This window comes from Dryobates pubescens, chromosome 35 (assembly GCF_014839835.1).
Source record: "Dryobates pubescens isolate bDryPub1 chromosome 35, bDryPub1.pri, whole genome shotgun sequence".
Taxonomy (NCBI): domain Eukaryota; kingdom Metazoa; phylum Chordata; class Aves; order Piciformes; family Picidae; genus Dryobates; species Dryobates pubescens.
The window spans coordinates 2,634,706-2,652,936 of NC_071646.1; the positions used below are offsets into that span (position 1 = coordinate 2,634,706).

The 18,231-nt window shown below is 58.4% G+C and overlaps 1 protein-coding gene across 1 annotated transcript in view; it reads left to right on the forward strand.

Annotated features, from left to right (window-relative positions):
• Positions 1-2,019: 2,019 nt before the first annotated feature.
• MAPKAPK2 (MAPK activated protein kinase 2) overlaps positions 2,020-18,231 on the forward strand; it is a 34,613-nt gene continuing 18,401 nt past the window's right edge. Inside the window, exon 1 of the mRNA XM_054176379.1 lies at positions 2,020-2,502. Within this exon, the coding sequence (XP_054032354.1) occupies positions 2,245-2,502 (258 nt within the window). The 5' untranslated portion in view covers positions 2,020-2,244. The remainder of the gene's footprint in view (positions 2,503-18,231) is intronic.

An 18,231-nucleotide genomic window follows, 5' to 3' on the forward strand; every position in this document is an offset into this window, starting at 1 on the left:
ACCAGCAGCTCCACCAGAGTTCTATTTATCAAGCTGCCAGCTCCTGGTGTAGGTTTACTCACTCTCCCATCTGGTGACTGTCGCTGCCACCTCCTGACAGACACTCGTCTCCTGCTGCTAGTGATGAGCTTTGATTAGCTGGATCCCAGGCTTCCCCTGCTGTCCAGCACTCCCTGGTTCCACACTGCCCTCCAACAGCGTGAGGTGGCTTTTTAACAGGTGGGGGGAGAGGCTTTGCTGGCTTGCCTGAGTCATCCAAGAGGATGTTATCGATCACAGAAGGTGCTGGGATGGCAAACATGGACCAGATGAGTCCTGCTCTGGTACAAAGAGCCCAGCAGAGGTTGTGCCCTGCCTCCTCTGGTCCTGCTCTTCTGCTTCTTTCAGCCTCTGGGTTCTGCTTTCTTCAGGTGGCAGCTGCTCGTTGAGGACTTGCTGTGGGTCCTGCACGCTGCTGTTTTCTCTCCTCCTCCTCTCTCCAGTCAATTTCCTTTTGCTTTCCTTTAGTGGCAAAGGCCAGCACCAGAACAAGAGGACACAGTCTCAAGCTGTGCCAGGGGATGTTCAGGCTGGATGTGAGGAAGAAGTTCTTCACAGAAAGAGAGATTGGCCATGGGAATGTGCTGCCCAGGGAGGTGGTGGAGTCCCCATCCCTGGAGGTGTTTAGGAAGAGACTGGATGGGGTGCTTGGTGCCATGGTTTAGTCAGTTAGATGGTGTTGGGTGATAGGTTGGACTCAGTGATCTCAAAGGTCTTTTCCAAACTGGTTTGGTTCTATTCATTCTAAACAGAAGAGGGAAGTCCCAGTTCCAGGGCTTGCTCTGTCCTAGTGACACCATGCAACTGCTGACATCAGTGCAGGTGGAGATGGGGGTTTCTCACCAAACCCCTCCACTGGTGCATCTCAAAGGGGTTTCCAGAGCTCTTTGTGGTTCACAGGGAGACTGGAGCCCATGTGTGGCTTGGGGCTGGGGCCCCCAAGGACGTGGCTGCTGGATCCACAGGGCCTAGGAGTGGGACTTGCCCCTTGCTGTCCTGGTGGCGTGGTGCCCCCTTGGCTGTGCCACACAGTGGGGACTGGTGTCCATGGCTGGACATGTACCAGCTGCCAAAGGGTGGTGGCTGGGCCCCAGGAGATCGCTCTGGGCTCGGCATTTTGCTGCTGCTGTGGCTCTGGGCGTGTTTCTTCATCTCTTCACAGCTTTTCTGTGGACAGCTGGGCAAGGGAAGGATAAATAGCCAAAACTCCATGTTCTTCCATGTAGAAACCAGGGATTAGTGGTGACAAGCAGGCTGTGCTGCTCGTGTCCATAAGCACACAGTCCTGATTCCCTGCTGAGCTCCAGCAGTGTGCTTTGGATTCAGCTGGATGCTGGGAAGCTCATCGGCACCTTGCCCCTTGGCACGGATCCCTTCTGCCTTTGCCTCACCAGTGTCTTTGCTGGACTCTGGACCTGGACTGAGGGCTCACAGTCGGGATGGCCATCAGTCGTTTTGGGCTGGCTTCTCCTCCCCTGCCTTTGCCCCGCTGCTCTCTCTGCTCCATCTCTCACCCTCCTTGGAACTGCTTCCAGATGAAGTTCTTGGCCACCGAGAGTTAGCGCCTCCTCGGAGCTTTTGCCACCTCGGGGATGCTTTAGGGACACCGCGAAGGCTCCATCTGGCCGTCACCGGCAGCAAGTGGGAACCCCACGATCTGTTGGCACCCCGCCGCTGGAAAACTGATGGGGCCGGGGGGGAGCAGGCAGCTGAGAGCCGGGACTCACCTCTACCCCGCTTCAACCCCCCGTGATCCCGCAGCCCCTTTCACGCACCAGGACCCCCTCCACACCCCCGACCACAAGCGCAGGAGCCCCCAACCCAGCCCCACGGAGGAAGCGGCCAGGCCGGTCCCACCCGCCCCCGGTCCCTCCCCGCTGTCCCGTCGGGCGCAGGCCCGGTGCCCGCCCCGCCCCGTCCCTCCCCCGTCGGCCGGGGCTGACATCAGAGCCGGGCCGGGCGGAGGAGGAGGAGGAGGAAGAGGAGGAGGTGGAGCCGCCGTAGCCGCCGTACCGGAGCGAACCGATCGCTCTTCTCGGGGCCGGGGCGGACCGGCGGGGGGCGGCGGCGGCGGCGGCCCTGCTGCTGCTGCTGCTTTAACCCCCCCCCGACCTCCAGCGCTCCCCGATCCCCTCCCAGCCCCATCCCGCTGCCGAGGGGACTCCACGCAGCGCTCCCCAGTCCCGGAGCCCGGTTAGTTCCGCCATGCTCTCCGGGGCCCCTCCGCCGCCCGCCGGTTTCCCCAACCCGCCGCCCCCGCAGCCGCCGCCGCCGCCCCCGCCGCCCGCCGCTCCCCCCCACGGGCCGCCGCTGCTGCCGTTCCCGGTGAAGGGCGGCCTGCAGATCCGGAAGAATGCCATCACGGACGACTACAAGGTCACCACGCAAGTCTTGGGGCTGGGAATCAACGGCAAAGTTTTGGAGATCTTCAGTAAGAAAAGCGGCGAGAAGTTCGCTCTCAAGGTGAGGACCGGGGACCGGGGGCTGCTCCGCGCCGCCGGGGCTGGCCGGGATAGAAAGGAAGGTGGGGGAGGAAAGCAGGGACCGGACGGGCGGCTCCGGGCTGCCTCCGCCCCGCTGTCGGGCCGCGGAAGGGGCAGGAGGAGCTGCTGGCCGACAGTGATGGAAGATGTCTGCTGTGGGGTGGGGGGGTCCCGAGAGGAGGAGGAGGAGGAGGAGGAGAATTGGGGGCGGGGGGAGGACGGACACGACCGGGTATGGGAGAACGGGCAGCGACATCGGGGCCGCCGGGGACAATGGAACCGGCTGCTGCCCGTCGGTCCCGCCGGGCTTCAGTGGGGTTTTGTCCCGGTTAAGAGCAGCCCGAGGGGGCTTTCCCATGGGAAAAGCAGCGAGAGGACATCTCGGTGCCTTGCTCTGGGGGGTCCAGAGAGGAGCGGAGTCCTCGGTGTGGCCGGGGTCACCCTACCGAGTTGGCACCTCAGGGTTTCCTGTGCTGGGTAACGCTGTCCCGGGCGTCCCCGTTCGGTGGCAGGGATCTCCTGGCTCCGGCGGTGCCGAGCGGCGTGCGGTACCGAGGGGAAGGGTGACGATGAGCGACACGGCGGTAGCGAGAGACACGGTGGCACCGAGCAGCACAAGGGGCGATGCGGGGTGGCAGTTGTCCCTCGCTTCCATCAGGGGACAGATTTTGGTGTCCTGTTTACCCTTTGCTTCCCTTCGCAAGGCAGCCAGCAGCGGCTCAGGTGTTGCTTGATTCAGCAGGCACCGGGTGATGGGATGAGTTCTCCTGCTTCTTCCTTGTGTTTTCGTTTTCCTGATGAGGTGCTTGAGGGGAAGGGACTCTGGAGGGGCTCTGGGCAGCCTGAATGGGTTCCCAGGGTGGGGTGAGGCGGGCACCAGGCGGGCTGCTGGGTGGGAGCTCCGTGTTCCGGAGCGGCGCTGCAATTTGCGCCCACACATGAGCTGTTCAAACCTCAGCAGTGTTACCCTGAGAACTGGGGAGGCTAAAAGAACCCCACCTAAAGCCAGCACCCCTCCCCACCCCCCCTTGTTTTTAGGGTTGTCCATCATTATGCTCTTGAGAGTGAGGGTGATGGGGTGCTGGAACGGGGTTGCCCAGGGAGGTTGTGGATGCTCCCTCCCCGGAAGTGTTCAGTGCTAGCTTGGACTTGGTCTGGTGGGAGGGTGTCTCTGCTTGTGGCAGGGGGGTTGGAGCTGGGTGATCTCTGAAGTCCCTTCCTTACCCAAACCATTCTATGATTCTCTGAATCAGGTGGAGCTGAGATTGCTAACCTGGGTGAATGAATGACCAAGGGCCTTTGGGAGGCACAAGAGGCTTCGTGGGGCTGGTGGGGTCAGCAGGGGATGATGCTGAACCCCTGTGGTTGAGGTGGGGATTCAGTTGAGGTTTGACTTTTCCTTCAGGAGCACAGAGCACTTCTCTGTGCTCCAAGAGGACTCAGGTTGTCATCTGGTTGGGCTGGGAGCTGGTGAAATCCTTCTCTGTCTTGACAGGAGCTGCTCCTTGCCCCTTGCTCCTGCAGCTGGCTCACGTGTTTGAGGCACCGATTCTAGCCCTTCCCCTTTGCAGCCCTGAAAGGGGAAGGAGGACAGAGAGACCAAGGGCTGGTGGTTCCTCCCTGCCCCAGCATGGCCTTCAAGATCTTTTCCAACCCAAACCATGCCATGTCTCTATGGGTAAGGGTGGTTGGGGCTTGGGCTTGGTGCTGTCACCTTGCCCCTTCCCAGGTGTGGGGTGCAGCAGGTGAGGTCAGGATTCACTACCAGGAGTTTTGTTGGCTGCATATAAACATCTGAAGGGTGGAGGCTGTGAGGATGGAGCTGGGCTCCTTGCAGTGATGCCCAGGGACAGGGGAAGGGGCACTGGGCACAAACTGGAACCCAGGAGGTTTCACTTGGCACTTAAGGAAAACAATCCTTTGGTGTGAGGCTGCTGGAGCCCTGGAGCAGGCTGCCCAGAGAGGTTGTGGAGTCTCCTCTGGAGAGCTTCCAAACTCACCTGGACATAGTGATCCTGGGCAAGCTGATCTAGGCAAGCCTGCCTTAGCAGGGGCTTGGACTGGGTGGTCTCCAGACATCCCTTCCAGCCCCTATCATTCTGTCATTTTATGATTTGATTGTTCCTTTGCCCTCAGCAATAAGCATCTTGGAGCCCAGGATGTAGGAGGGGGGTGCAGAGTGTCCTGCATGGCTCTTGTAGTGTGAGGTACATTCAGCACTGCTGGTTGTCTTCCCTCTGTCCCCTGCCCTGGCCCCTTCACACATCCCTGCTGGGAAGAGGGAGAGTTCAGCTGAGTGGTTGTAAGTGTCTCTGGCCCTTCAAAGAGCAGCACAGCTGCTGCTGTAAGTGATTCCCCCTGCACCTTCCCAAGTGCCACGCTGTGAGCTTGGGTGAGCTGCTGTGCACCCAGCTTGCCCTGGTCAGCCTCAGCCCAGGGCTTGGTTGGTTTGGTTGTGGTATTTGGACTGAACTGCTGAGCCCAAACTTGGTAGGGCCAAGTGCCCTAGAGGTGATGGCTGCTGAAGTCATCCCCTGCTGTGGAGCACAGCCAGGCTGAGGGCTCTGTGAGGGACCTGCTGAGAGGTATTTGGATCCGGATTACTCACGGGCTGCATCAGCGCGGAAAGATGACCTCAAGCAGGATCTGCAGAAGTGATTGCATCGAGTTGTCATCTTTCAGATGATGCTTAAAAGAATCCTGATGGCCCATGGCCAGAAGCTGCAGCTGAGAGCTCTCTGTGCTGCCTGCTTTGCTTGGGCAGCAAAGCTTCTTCTGTTTGGAGCGTGGCTCTCCGCCGTTCCTGGCCCCCCAGATCTGCTCTGCCAATGTGATCCTCCCCTGAAGGGAAAGCAGTCATGCTTGGACTCAAGGATCTTCAAGGTCTTTTCCAACAAACCCAGTTTCTTAAGGAGAAGATTCCTGGTTGTGAGGGTGCTGGAGCCCTGGAGCAAGCTGCTCCGAGAGGTTGTGGAGTCTCCTTCTCCAGAGAGGTTCCAAACCCACCTGGATGTTGCGGTCCTGGGCAAGCTGCTGTGGCTGCCCTGCTTTAGCAGGGGCTTGTTGGACTGGATGGTCTCTGGGGGTCCCTTCCACCCTCACCAGTCTATGATTGTCTCTTCCTCTCATGTTGGTGATGTCTTCTGGTTCTGTTGTGCTCCCTCTTGGATCATGAGCCATCAGCTTCTCCCAAGCTAAGAGGTGGGGTTGGTCTTGATGATCTCCAGAGGTCCCTTCCAATCCCTGACATTCTGTCACAGAATTGTCAAGGTTAGAAGGGACCTCAAGGCTCAGCCAGTTCCAACCCCCCTGCCATGGCCAGGGACATCTCACACCACAGCAGGTTGCTCACAGCCACCTCCAGCCTGGCTGCAAACACCTCCAGGGATGAGGCTTCCACCACCTCCCTGAGCAACCTGTGCCAGGCTCTCACCACCCTCCTGGGGGAAGAACTTCTTCACCTCAACTTCCATGACTTAGGTTAGGGTTTTGCTGAGAGTCACTTGGCTTAAGAGAACTTTGCAGTGCTCCAGGAGGATTGGAGCTTGGAGCTGGTGTCCCAGCAGCAGTGGAAATGTGACAGCCAATGTTCTCCTCCTTCCAGTGCAATCAGCCCTGGCAGAGACACGTCATTAAACACCGTGCTGCTGCCTGTGAGTTAATTGGGGCTGCTTTGATTTGCTGTGTGGGTGACAGCAGGACATAGTCCTTCACTTTCCCCACCCCCCACTTCCTTACACATTGTCTGCTTTGCACCTTCCCACCCCTACTTCTTACTCGATTGAGCAATTTGTTGTGCTGAGCAACACCTAAAGTGTGGCATCGTGGAATGCAGTGGCTAGGAAGGGAGCCTTGAAGGTCATCTTGCCACCCCCCCCCCAAAGCAGGGCCACCCCCAGCTAGCTCAGGTTGCTCAGAGCCACATCCACCCTGAATGAGCCATGGGGAAGCAGGCCACTGATGGTCTCAGTCACCTCCTGACCTGGCCTAGTGATTTCCCTGGAGGTGGGGACATCAGCTTGGTGGAGAGATGGTGAGTGGGGCTGAAAGGTGAGGTCTAGGTGGCTTCTTACTCTTTCTTCCTTGTGCTGTGCTCTGATTTGGTGTTAGGTGAAATTGGCTTTGGGTGCAGGCTGCTGTATGTAGGTCACTGCTGACCTGGCTTGTTCACTGTGGTCAGGCTGTTGGCATTAGTGAGGCAGGCTGTGATGGTGGGGCTGGCAGCAAGGTCTGCCTCTGCAAATTCCACTTCTAAGACTAATCTCCAGGCCAGATAGCAGGCTGCTGGCTGGCTGCCTGGGTTTGGCAAGGAAATGGCAGGTAAGGCAGACTGGAGGGTAGTGATGGGAAGGGTTTCCTTTGTTGTGCACATCACCTGATGGAGCTCTTCCAGGAGCAGGTTGCCTTTGAAACAAATCACAGCATTGTAGACTCTTAGGGCTTGGAAGATTGAGTCCAAGCCCTCTGTCAAAGCTGGATCAGCCAGGGCAGGTCACCCAGGAATGCACCACAGGATGGAAGGGACCTCTGGAGATCATCAAGGCCAAGCCCCCTGCCAGGGCAGGACCATAGAATCTAGAGCAGCTCACACAGGAACACATCCAGCTAGGTCCTGAATGTCTCCAGAGGGGTTCTGTGGTTACAGAATCACAGAGTGGTAGGGGGTGGAAGGGACCTCTAGAGACCATTGAGTCCAAGCCCCCTGCCAGGGCAGAGTCACCTAGGGCAGGTCACTCAGGAATGCATCCAGATGGGTCCTGAATGTGTCCAGAGAAGGAGACTCCTCACCCCAGCTCCAAAGCAGGATGTCCATACCTGGGTTGATGGAACTCTGGAAGAGCTGAAAGAGCCTTCCCAGGACCATGGAGGCTGACTGCAGATTTCCTCCTCTCTGGCAACCTTTTTTCTGGAGCATCCTCGGTGCCTGAGGGCACATTTGTGAAACACTCTGCCTTGGTCCCATCAGATAGTCTGGGAGCAAGGGCTCCTCTGATGGAGGAGGAGGGAGGAGGCCAGCACTCCACTGGTTTGTTATTCTTCTGAGGTGCCTGTCATGGAAACAGGGCAGAGCTGATAACCCAGCAGCTTTGTGTGGCTGGTGGCCTCCTGTTGGCTGTGCTGCCACGGTGAACATCCAGAGGAGAGGCTGAGGGAGCTGGGGTTGCTTAGCCTGCAGAAGAGGAGGCTCAGGGAAGACCTTCTTGCTCTCTACAACTCCCTGAAGGGAGGTTGGAGCCAGGTGGGGGTTGGGCTCTTCTCCCAGGCACCCAGCACCAGGACAAGAGGACACAGTCTCAAGCTGTGCCAGGGGAGGGTCAGGCTGGAGGTGAGGAGAAAGTTCTTCCCAGAGAGAGTTGTTAGCCCTTGGAATGTGCTGCCCAGGGAGGTGGAGGAGTCCCCATCCCTGGAGGTGTTTAAGAGGGGATTGGATGTGGCATTTGGAGCCATGGTTTTGTTGTCAGGAGGTGTTGGGTGACAGCTTGGACTTGATGATCTCTGAGGTCCTTTCCAACCTTATTGATTCTCTGATCCAGAGGTGTTCAGAGGAGCACAGAGCCCCATTTCCCATGGCTTCCTGCAGCTTCACTTGGCATCCAATGCTTTGGCCCCCAGAAGAATCCAGCTGGGAACCCAAAGCCATGAGGCAGATGAAGATGCTGGGCTCACACTCGTGGGCAAACAGCTCCCTGGCTGTCTGCTGGACCTCTGCCCCTCGCTCAGTGGAGGGGTTTTACTCTGAGGAGCTCTGCCATGTGCTTTCCAGCGCTGGGAATGTCTTTGCTGTGGCCTTCTGGGGCAGACCATGGGTGAAAAAGCTGTGGAAGGGGCACTGACCTCAGTGGGGCTTTTCCCAGGCAGTGCTTTGTTATCTCATTGACCCAAAGGAGCCTCCTGACTCTTTTTTTTTTGGGGGGGGGGGAGGGAGGGATTGAGTTTGTTTAAACCACTTGGGGATTTGCCCTAATCTCTTCTTAAATGCCTTGCATGCTCTTGAGGAGTGGAAGCTCTGGCTGAGATGGGCTGATAAGAGCCTGGGAGCAGGGGGCTGGGTTTCCACTTTGGCACATGCTCAGGAAGTGGTGTGGGGCTCTTCCTCTTTAATGGTAATCAAGTGTCATCAGCCAGAGGCCTTGCAGGAGGAGCTGGGTGTTGCCCATGCTTTCAGAGGGGGAGAACCGAGGTGCTGTGATGCCCTGAAGGGCTTTGCAGCCCCTCAGAAGCAGTGCTGGGTTTAGGAGCTGAGCTGCTCCCGCTGGGATCGATCCTTCCCTGTCCCACAGGATCAAAGGGAGTGTGAGGCAATCACTGGGCCACTGAGCAGCAGCAGGTTGGAGTTGGTCTCTCCTCACAGGCAGCCAGTTGAGAGGACAAGAGGAAATGGCCTCAAGCTGTGCCAGGGGAGGTTCAGGGTGGATCTTGAATCACAGAATCACCAAGGTTGGAAGAGAGCTCAAAGCTCATCAAGTCCAAGCTGGCACCACAGACCTCCTGGCTAAACCATGGCCCCAAGGGCCACATCCAATCCCCTCTTGAACCCCTCCAGGGCTGGGGACTCCACCACCTCCCTGGGCAGCACATTCCCATGGCAAACAACTCTCTCTGGGAAGAACTTTCTCCTCACCTCCAGCCTAAACTTCCCCTGGCACAGCTTGAGACTGTGTCCTCTTGTTCTGATATTGGGAACAGTTTCTTCCTAGGACAGCTTCTCAGGCACTGTCCCAGGCTGCCCAGGGAGGTGGTGGAGTCACCAGCCCTGGGGGTGCAGAAAAGCTGCATGGATGTGGTGCAGTGGTGGTGGGCTGGCAGCAGTGGTGGTGCTGTGAGCTCTGGACAAGCTCTTGGACTTGGTTATCTCCAAGGTCTCTTCCAAGCTCAACACTTCTGTGGTTACAGAATCACAGAGTGGTAGGAGGTGGAAGGGACCTCTAGAGATCATTGAGTCCAAGCCCCCTGCCAGGGCAGAGTCACCTAGGGTAGGTCACTCAGGAATGCATCCAGATGGGTCCTGAATGTGTCTAGAGAAGGAGACTCCACAACCTCTCTGGGCAGCCTGCTCCAGGGCTCAGCACCCTCACACCGAAGAGTTTTCTCCTCCTGTTGAGGTGGCACCTCCTGGGTTCCAGCCTGTACCTGCTGCTCCTGGGTTTTATGTTCTGGCATCACCTGGTCCAAGCCTTCTTGGGCACAGCACAGTCATCATTTCTCCCCTGAAATGCTCCCCCAGGGATGTTGTTTCCTAGCTAAGGGACTGTGTAAGGCTGAACCCAAAGGGCTGCCCCCTTCTGATGCCCCCAGCCCAGCACTGCAGGAGGGTTTGGCTGCCTTCCCCTCCTGCCTGCTGCTCAGCCATGTAGCCAACCCCCAGGAGAGGGGCAGGGAGGAGGTGCTGCACATGGATCTGTTTGGCTTTTAACAGCCAAGCAGAGCTGCACAAAATGCTTCTTTTCCCCTCACACTGAGCTCCTGCTGGCCTTTGGCAAGGTCTCTGCCATCTGGTGGCAAAGCCTGAGATGGATAACTGTCTGTGACCGATACCTTGTGGGACAGAGGTGGTCTGGAGGTGCTGGCACTGCCTCTGGGCACTGAGCTCTGCCAGGCACATGCTGCCTGCTCCAGAGCATCTCAGGCAGTTTGGGAGGAATCAATGGAAGCTGTGCAGGCAGAGCCAGGTCTCCTGGTGTGTTTGCTGGGCTGTGAGCAGGTAGCAGTGAGGAAAACCCCAGAAAGGTCCTGCCTAGGAAGGCTGAAAGGGGGAGATGGTGACTTGTAGACTCACAGAATCATTTGGGTTGGGGAAAGAAACCCTTCAAGATCATCCAGTCCAACCATTCCTTAACTTTACCAAGGCTGGGGCTAAACCATGGCCCTCAGCAGCACATCCCTGTGGCTTTGAAACACATCCAGGGCTGAGGATTCAACCACCTCCCTGAGCAGCCTGTGCCAGCCTCTGAGGAACCCTTTCAGTGAAGAAGTTTCTCCTAATGTCCAACCTAAACCTGCCCTGGGGCAGCCTGAGGTCATTCCCTCTTGTTCTCTCACTTCTGTCTTCCCAGAACCTTCAGGGTGTGCTCTGGGCTGTGATGGGATCCTGGAATCCTCAGAGAATCACAGAATGCAGGGGGTTGAAGGAGACCCTTGGAGGTCATCTCACACCTTTGAGGATGGTGGTGGTGGGGTGCTGGATGCTGCCCCTCTGCTCTGCTCTGGTGAGAACCCTCCTGGAGCACTGCATCCAGTTCTGCAGCCTCTGTTCCAGGAAGGATCTGGAGGTGCTGGAAGGTGTCCAGAGAAGGGCTACAAGGATGAGCAGAGGGCTGGAGCTGCTCTGCTGTGAGGACAGGCTGAGGGAGTTGGCGTTGTTCAGACTGGAGAAGAGAATACTCTGAGGAGATCTTCTTGTGGCCTTCCAGTGTCTGGAGGGGGCTCCAAGAAAGCTGGGGAGGAACTTCTTAGGTTGTCAGGAAGGGATGGGACTGGGGGGGGATGGAGCAAAACTAGAAGTGGGGAGATTCAGATTGGATGTGAGGAAGAAGTTGTTCCCCATGAGGGTGGTGAGAGCCTGGCACAGGCTGCCCAGGGAGGTGGTGGAAGCCTCATCCCTGGAGGTGTTTGCAGCCAGGATGGAGGAGGCTGTGAGCAACCTGCTGTGGTGTGAGGTGTCCCTGGGCATGGCAGGGGGTTGGGACTGGCTGAGCCTTGAGGTCTCTCCCAACAAACCATCCCTTTGCTGGGGCTTTGCTCCCAAGCTGCTGAGGAGCTGGGAGGAAGGAGCCCTGCGTGGCTCAGAAACCCTCTCCTCCTGCTCGCTCCCAGCCTGAAGCAGGAGCCAGGCTCCTCTCCAAGCACAACTGGCCCCGTGTGCCTGGCCTCAAGTTGCATTCAGGCAGCATGACCTCACCTCCTGGTTTCCAAGAATAACTTGGTGCCTCCCCTCCCCTCGCTGGGGCTGTCTGCAGCAGCCCAGGGTGGCTCCTGTGGCCTCCCGGCTCTTGCCCGGTGCCCCACGGGCAGCCCCGGGTCTGCCCAGTGCTCTGCAGCTCCTCTGCCCCTTCTGGGCAGGGCTGCAGGCAGCAGAGGTGAGGCAGGAGCTGGGGAGAGGGTCTCCAGGACTTGTTGAGCTTGCAGGCTGGGTTTAGGGGGGGTGGGTCTGAAGATCAGGGTGATCCAGCTTCAGAGGCTGGCACAGGAACACAGCTTCAGCTGACTGCTCCCCAGGAAACCTCTTTAGAGCTGGGACAGTCACAGAATCATCACAGAATGGATTGGGTTGGAAGGGACCTTAGAGATCATCCAGTTCCAACCCCCCTGTCATGGGCAGGGATCCATCCCACCAGCCCAGCTTGCTCAAGGCTTCTTCCAACCTGGCCTTGAACACCTCCAGGGGTAGGGCATCCACAGCCTCCCTGGGCAGCCTGTGCCAGAGTCTCACCAGTCATGCTGAGTCAGTTGCAGCATGGTCCAGAGGTGCTGAGCACTGTGGGCATCAGGCTGGGTGTTAAGGAGAATTTCTGCACTGACAGAGTGGTCAGGGATGGGCACAGGCTGCCCAGGGAGGTGGTGGAGTCCCCAGCCCTGGAGGGGTTCAGGAAAGGAGTAGCTGTGGCACTTTGGGAGATGGCCTGGTCATGGAGGAGGTGTTGGGTGGAAGGTTGGACTTGATGACCTTAGAGGTCTTGTCCAACTTCACTGATTCAAATTGGATGTTAGGAAGAAGTTCTTCCCCAGGAGGGCAGTGAGAGCCTGGCACAGGCTGCCCAGGGAGGTGGTGGAAGCCTCCTACCTGGAGGTGTTTGCTGCCAGGCTGGAGGTGGCTGTGAGCAACCTGCTGTGGTGTGAGGTGTCCCTGGCCATGGCAGGGGGGTTGAAACTGGCTGAGCTTTGAGGTCCCTTCCAGCCCTGACAGTTCTGTGGATCTATGATTCTGTGTTGTCTGGTGGCAACATTTGCATTGAGTTCTGAACTGCCCTGAGCCCCATGGCCCCCCCAGGTTCAGTGGGTGCCATCCCCTGCCTGGGTGACCTTCCCCTCTCCTGGCTGTGGGATGGTGGCACAAGGTCTGTGTGCAGCTGGGGCTGGCACAGGGGCTGTGTGTGTGACCTGTGCCTGGGGGCTCCTTCTGGAGAGGGCTCTCTCCTCTCCTCTCCCCTCCTCTGCTCTGCTCTCTGCGGCTGGTTCCTCCCCGGGGGTGGATGGGGTTAGAGCAGGACATGCAAGAGCAGGTCTGAATGCGGAGAGCTCTAACAGCTCTTTCAAGCTGTTGTTTCTTTGTGCCTCCTGGCTGAGTCATTTCAAAGGCTTCAGCCTTTCAAGATCTTCCCAATTCGAGGTGGGGATCAGAGCAGCCCTCAGGTTTAATGGTTGCATTAACTCAATGCATCCTTCAGGGCCTCGGGAGAGGACTGAGGGCCCTGAGTCCCTTAGTTCTGGTAGATTTCCACCCCCCTGACCTGAGAGGACCTGAGACATGAATCACAGAACTGTTTCAGCTGGAAAAGACCTTTCAGAGCATCGAGTCCCAGCTGTTACCTAGTGAGATCTAGCTGGAGATGCAAAGAGACACAGAGATGGCTTGGGGGTGGGGGGGTGGGGTGGCAGCAGCTCTTTGGAGGGGGATGCAGGATGGGGTAGCAGTGTGGGGCACATCTTGGAGCTCTGCTGTGGGTCCATCTTTGGTCTGATCACAGACAGGTAGGGGATGGAAGGGACTTCTGGAGATCATCCAGTCCAACCCCACTGCTAAGGAAGGTTTGCCTAGGTCAGGTTGCACAGGATTGTGTCCAGGGGGGGTTTTCAAAGTCTCCAGAGAAGGAGACTCCACAACCTCTCTGGGCAGCCTGCTCCAGGGCTCCAGCAGCCTCACACCAAAGGAGTTTGTCCTGGTGTTCAGATGGAACCTCCTGGGTTCCAGTTTGTGCCCATTGCCCCTTGTCCTCTCACTAGGAATCACTGACAAGAGCCTGGCCCCAGCCTCCTGCCCCCCAGCCTTTAGCTCTTGCTGAGCATTGCTCAGCTCCCCTCTGGGGCTGCTCTCCTCCAGGGGCTCTCAGCCTTTCCCCCTTGCAGAGCTGCTCCAGGCCCCTCAGCATCTTCATTGGACTCTCTCCAGTGGTTTCCTATCCCTCTTGAACTGGGGAGCCCAGAAGTAGGCACAGTACTCCAGATGTGACCTCACCAGGGCAAAGCAGAGGGGAAGGAGACCCTCCTTGGACCTGCTGGCCACACTCTTCTTCCCCCAGCCCAGGAGCCTCTTGGCCAGGAGGGCACTCTGCTGGCTGATGGGGAGCTCTCTGTTCACCAGCACTCCCAGCTGCTGCTGGGGAGGCTGATGGCATCCTCCCAGGGCTGAGGCTGTGGGGCTGGTTGGTAGCTTTGCTGTGGCAGAGGGCAGGTGGAGATGCTGGCTGGGGCACTCTGCAGCTGGCAGCAGGGTTTGCCCTCAGAGGTAAGGAGAGGATTTGAGCTGCTGGCGTCAGGGCCCCATGTGATTGTGTGCCTGGCTGCCCAGGGAGCTGCAGCCCGAACTGGAGATGAAGTTCCAAATGCAACCCCAGATCTGAATGTTCCTGGGGCACCCAGCCAGGCTGGGGCTTTGCTCTTGCTGGAGAGCCTTACCCAGTTTGGGTGGTGGATTTGGGATGGCTGGAGGGATGGACTCATGTCCTTTGTCATCATGATTGGCTTTGCTGCCTTGCTTCACGTGGCCCTGCCTCCAGCCAGCTCTCCTGCTTGTCCCTGCTGAGCTCAACCTCTCCAACCTTTGCTCTTCCCAGAGGAGCAGAGAGAGCATTGGGCTGGAAGGGACCTTTAAAGCTCATCTTGCCCATCTTCAACTAGATCAGGTTGTTCAGAGCCCCATCAAGCCTGACCTTGAATGCCTGCATGAGATTCCAGGCCATGGCAGATGTCTTGGGGCTCTCAGTGTCCCCCACCCCTCGTGCTGGGGCAGACTAAGCCTGTGTCACAGCAGGACAGGATTGGAGGTGTCCCTGCCCATGGCAGGGGGGTTGGAACTGGATGAGCTTCAAGGTCCCTTGCAACCCAGCCCACTTAAGAACTATCTCCTTTTATTTCCACTTGGCTTAGCAAGCAGCCAGGGGCTGTGCTCACTGTGTCAGGGAGCTGTCACCACCGGTGCTGGCCCTCACAGCTCCCACAGCTGCTGCTTTGGGACACAGTAGAAGAGATTTAACCAGGTTGGAAGAGACCTCAGAGATCACAAAGTCCAATCTGTCACCCAGCACCATCTAATCAAACCGTGGCACCAAGTGCCTCATTCAGGCTCTTCCTAAACACCTCCAGGGATGGGGACTCCACCACCTCCCTGGGTAGCACATCCCAATGGCCAATCTCTCTTGCTGGGAAGAACTTCTTCCTAACATCCAGCCTGAACCTCCCCTGGCACAGCTTGAGACTGTGTCCTCTTGTTCTGGTGCTGCTTGCCTGGGAGAAGAGACCAACTCCCTCCTGGCTCCAACCTCCCTTCAGGGAGTTGGAGAGAGCAAGAAGGTCTCCCCTGAGCCTCCTCTTCTGCAGGCTAAGCAACCCCAGCTCCCTCAGCCTCTCCTCCCAGGGCTGTGCTCCAGACCTCTCCCCAGCTTTGTTGCCCTTCTCTGGACACCTTCAAGTCTCTCAATGTCCTTCTTAAACTGAGTGGCCCAGAACTGGACACAGGACTCAAGGTGTGGCCTCAGCAGTGCTGAGCACAGGGCACAATGACCTCCCTGCTCCTGCTGGCCACACTCTTCCTGCTGCAGGCCAGGATGCTCTTGGCCACCTGGGCACACTGCTGGCTCATGTTCAGCTGCTGTCAACCAGCACCCCCATGTCCCTCTCTGCCTGGCAGCTCTCAGCCACTCTGCCCCCAGCCTGTAGCTCTGCCTGGGGTTGCTGTGGCCAAAGTGCAGCCCCTGGCACTTGGATTGTTGAATGCCATCATTTCGTTGCAAGGAAGAGTTGATGATGAAGAACAGCTCTGTGGCAGGACATGAGAGCCCATGGTGCTGAGACTCAGCAGCTGAGGGACCTGGGGTAGTTTAGTGTGGAGAAAGGGAGGATGAAGGGAGACCTCATTGCCCTCTGCAGCTCCCTGCAGGGAGGAGGCAGTGAGGTGTGGCTTGGGGGCCTCTCCCCTAGTACCAGGTAGGGAACTGGCCCTGAAATTGTGCCAGGGGAGGGTTAGGTTGGACATGGGAAGAATTTCTTTGCTGCAAGGGTGGTCAGGGACTGGCACAGGCTGCCCAGGGAGGTGGTGGAGTCCCCATCCCTGGAGGTGGTCAAGAAGCCTGTGGCCGTGGCACCCGGGGCCAGGGTTTGGTGCCCACGGTGGGGTTGGGCTGCTGCTCGGGCTGGAGCTGAAGACCTCTTTCCCAGGGGATCCAATTCTGTGACTCTTTCAAGTTTGACAGGCTTGGTGGCTGAGGGCTTTCGAGGGGGTGGGGGTGGTGCTGAGCTGAGCTGCTGCCGGGCCCGGGCTCCGCTGCGGCTTCACCACAGCTCCGCAGGCTGCGGGGCCAGGCGGCCGCTGCCGACAGCTGCCCCGGGGGCTCCCGGCGCTGCCCGCAGCCTGCGGGGAGCTAAGAATAGCCTCTGTGTCCTGAGAGCTTTAATGAGGGGCCAGCAGGGTGCAGGGCAGGGCTTCGCTAAAATAGAAACACAACTGTGCTCTCCTCCCCGCTAAAGGAGCCTCGGGAGGGCTGGGGGAGAGGGGGAGAGAGGGAGAGGGGCTGAGGGAGAGGAAGAGAGGGGCTGGGGGAGAGGGGGCTCAGGGGAGACCTTCTTGCTCTTTGCAGCTACCTGAAGGGAGATTGTAGCCAGGTGGGGGTTGGGCTCTTCTCCCAGGCACCCAGCACCAGAACAAGAGGACACAGTCTCAAGCTGTGCCAAGGGAGGTTTAGGCTGGAGGTGAGGAGAAAGCTCTTCCCAGAGAGAGTTGTTAGCCATTGGGATGTGCTGCCCAGGGAGGTGGTGGAGTCCCTATCCCTGGGGGTGTTCAGGAGGGGATTGGAGGTGGCACTTGGAGCCACGGTTTAGCTGTCAGGAGGTGTTGGGTATTAGGTTGGACTTGATGGTCTCTGAGGTCTTTCCCAACCTGGTTGATTCAAAGGTCAGGTCCTTTGGTGCTCTGAGCAACCTGCTGTAGCTGGGGATGTCCCTGCTGAGTGCAGGGAGGTTGAACTGGATGAGCTTTGAAGGGCCCTTCCCACCCAGAGCAGTGGCTCCCTGCTCCCTGGAGGTGCCCTGGAGCTGGCAGTGCTGGAGGCTGTGTGTCTGCTGTGTGAGAGGTGCAGGGAGCAGCTCTGGGAGGAGGCTGCTTGGTGGCCGTGGGGCCCCAGCCTCTCTGAGTGCCTGTGCAGACAAAGGATGTTGTGAAATCCCCCCCACACCCCCCGTGTCACTCCTGGCCTGGACAAAACTGAACCAGCTGCCAACAAAAGAGAGGCCACCCAGGCCTGGGAGCTGCTGGTGTCACCAGGGCAGAGCTGCAGCCCCAGCCCTGCCACCCTGGCACCCTGCACAGAGTCACAGAGCCCCTGCCCAGAGGGGTTGGAAGGGACCTCTGCAGCTCATCCACTCCAATCCCCCAGCAGGGTACCCACAGCAGCTTGCCCAGGAGCACAGTGGCCAGGGGGTGGTGGAAGCTGTGCAGAGGAGGAGACTCCACAACCTCTCTGGGCAGCTTGCTGCAGGGCTCCAGCAGCCTCACACCAAAGCAGTTTCTCCTCCTGTTCAGATGGAGCCTCCTGGCTTCCAGTTTGTGTCCATTGCTCCTTGTCCCTGGGCACCACTGCCAAGAGCCCAGCCCCAGCCTCCTGCCCCCCTCCCTTTAGCTCTTGCTGAGCATTGCTTAGCTCCCCTCTGGAGCTGCTCTTCTCCAGGCTCTCAGCCCCAGGGCTCTCAGCCTGAGATGTTCCAGGCCCCTCAGCAGCTATGTTGGACTCTCTCCAGTGTTTCCCTGTCCCTCTTGAACTGGAGAGCCCAGAGCTGTGCAGAGCACTGTGGGCATTGTGCCTGGTGCACGTTGCCCATTCAGGAGCCTGCTGCTGGCATCCTTAGCCTGACACCAGCTGGGTGCCTCTGGCTTTGGGTTGGGGGTGCTGGTGGGGTGCTCTTGGCTGCAGCCCCGAGGGAATCACCTGGGGAAGGCAGAGCTGGGCTGTGCATCCCTGGCTTCATCTGAGGAAGGTCTTTGCTGTGCCCTGGTGTTGCCAAAGCCCAGGAGGGGAGTGAGACTCTGTTGAACAAACAGCTGAGGGGGGGGCAGAGGGATGCAAGGTGTGCTGCCATCACCCAGCTTCCAGGGCTGTGTCAGTGAACCCCTCCTCAGGCCTGGCACTGGTGGAGGAGGCATGTCCTGAGGCCATCCTGGCTCCAGCAGCAGGGGGAATGGTGCTTCCAGGGTGATTGACCTTCACTGTGGCTCTGGGGTTGGTGTTTTTTTCCCCTCCCTTTGAATACCTTTATTCACACTGCTCTAAGATCTGTGTTGGGGATCACTGGGCTGGGGAAGGGGCTGGCAGCCACTCCTCTGTGTCCAGTTCTGGGCCCCTCATCTTAGGAAAGATGTTGAGATGCTGGAAGGTGTCCAGCAAAGGGCAGCAAAGCTGGGGAGGGGTCTGGGGCACAGCCCTGGGAGGAGAGGCTGAGGGAGCTGGGGTTGCTTAGCCTGCAGAAGAGGAGGCTCAGGGGAGACCTTCTTGCTCTCTCCAAC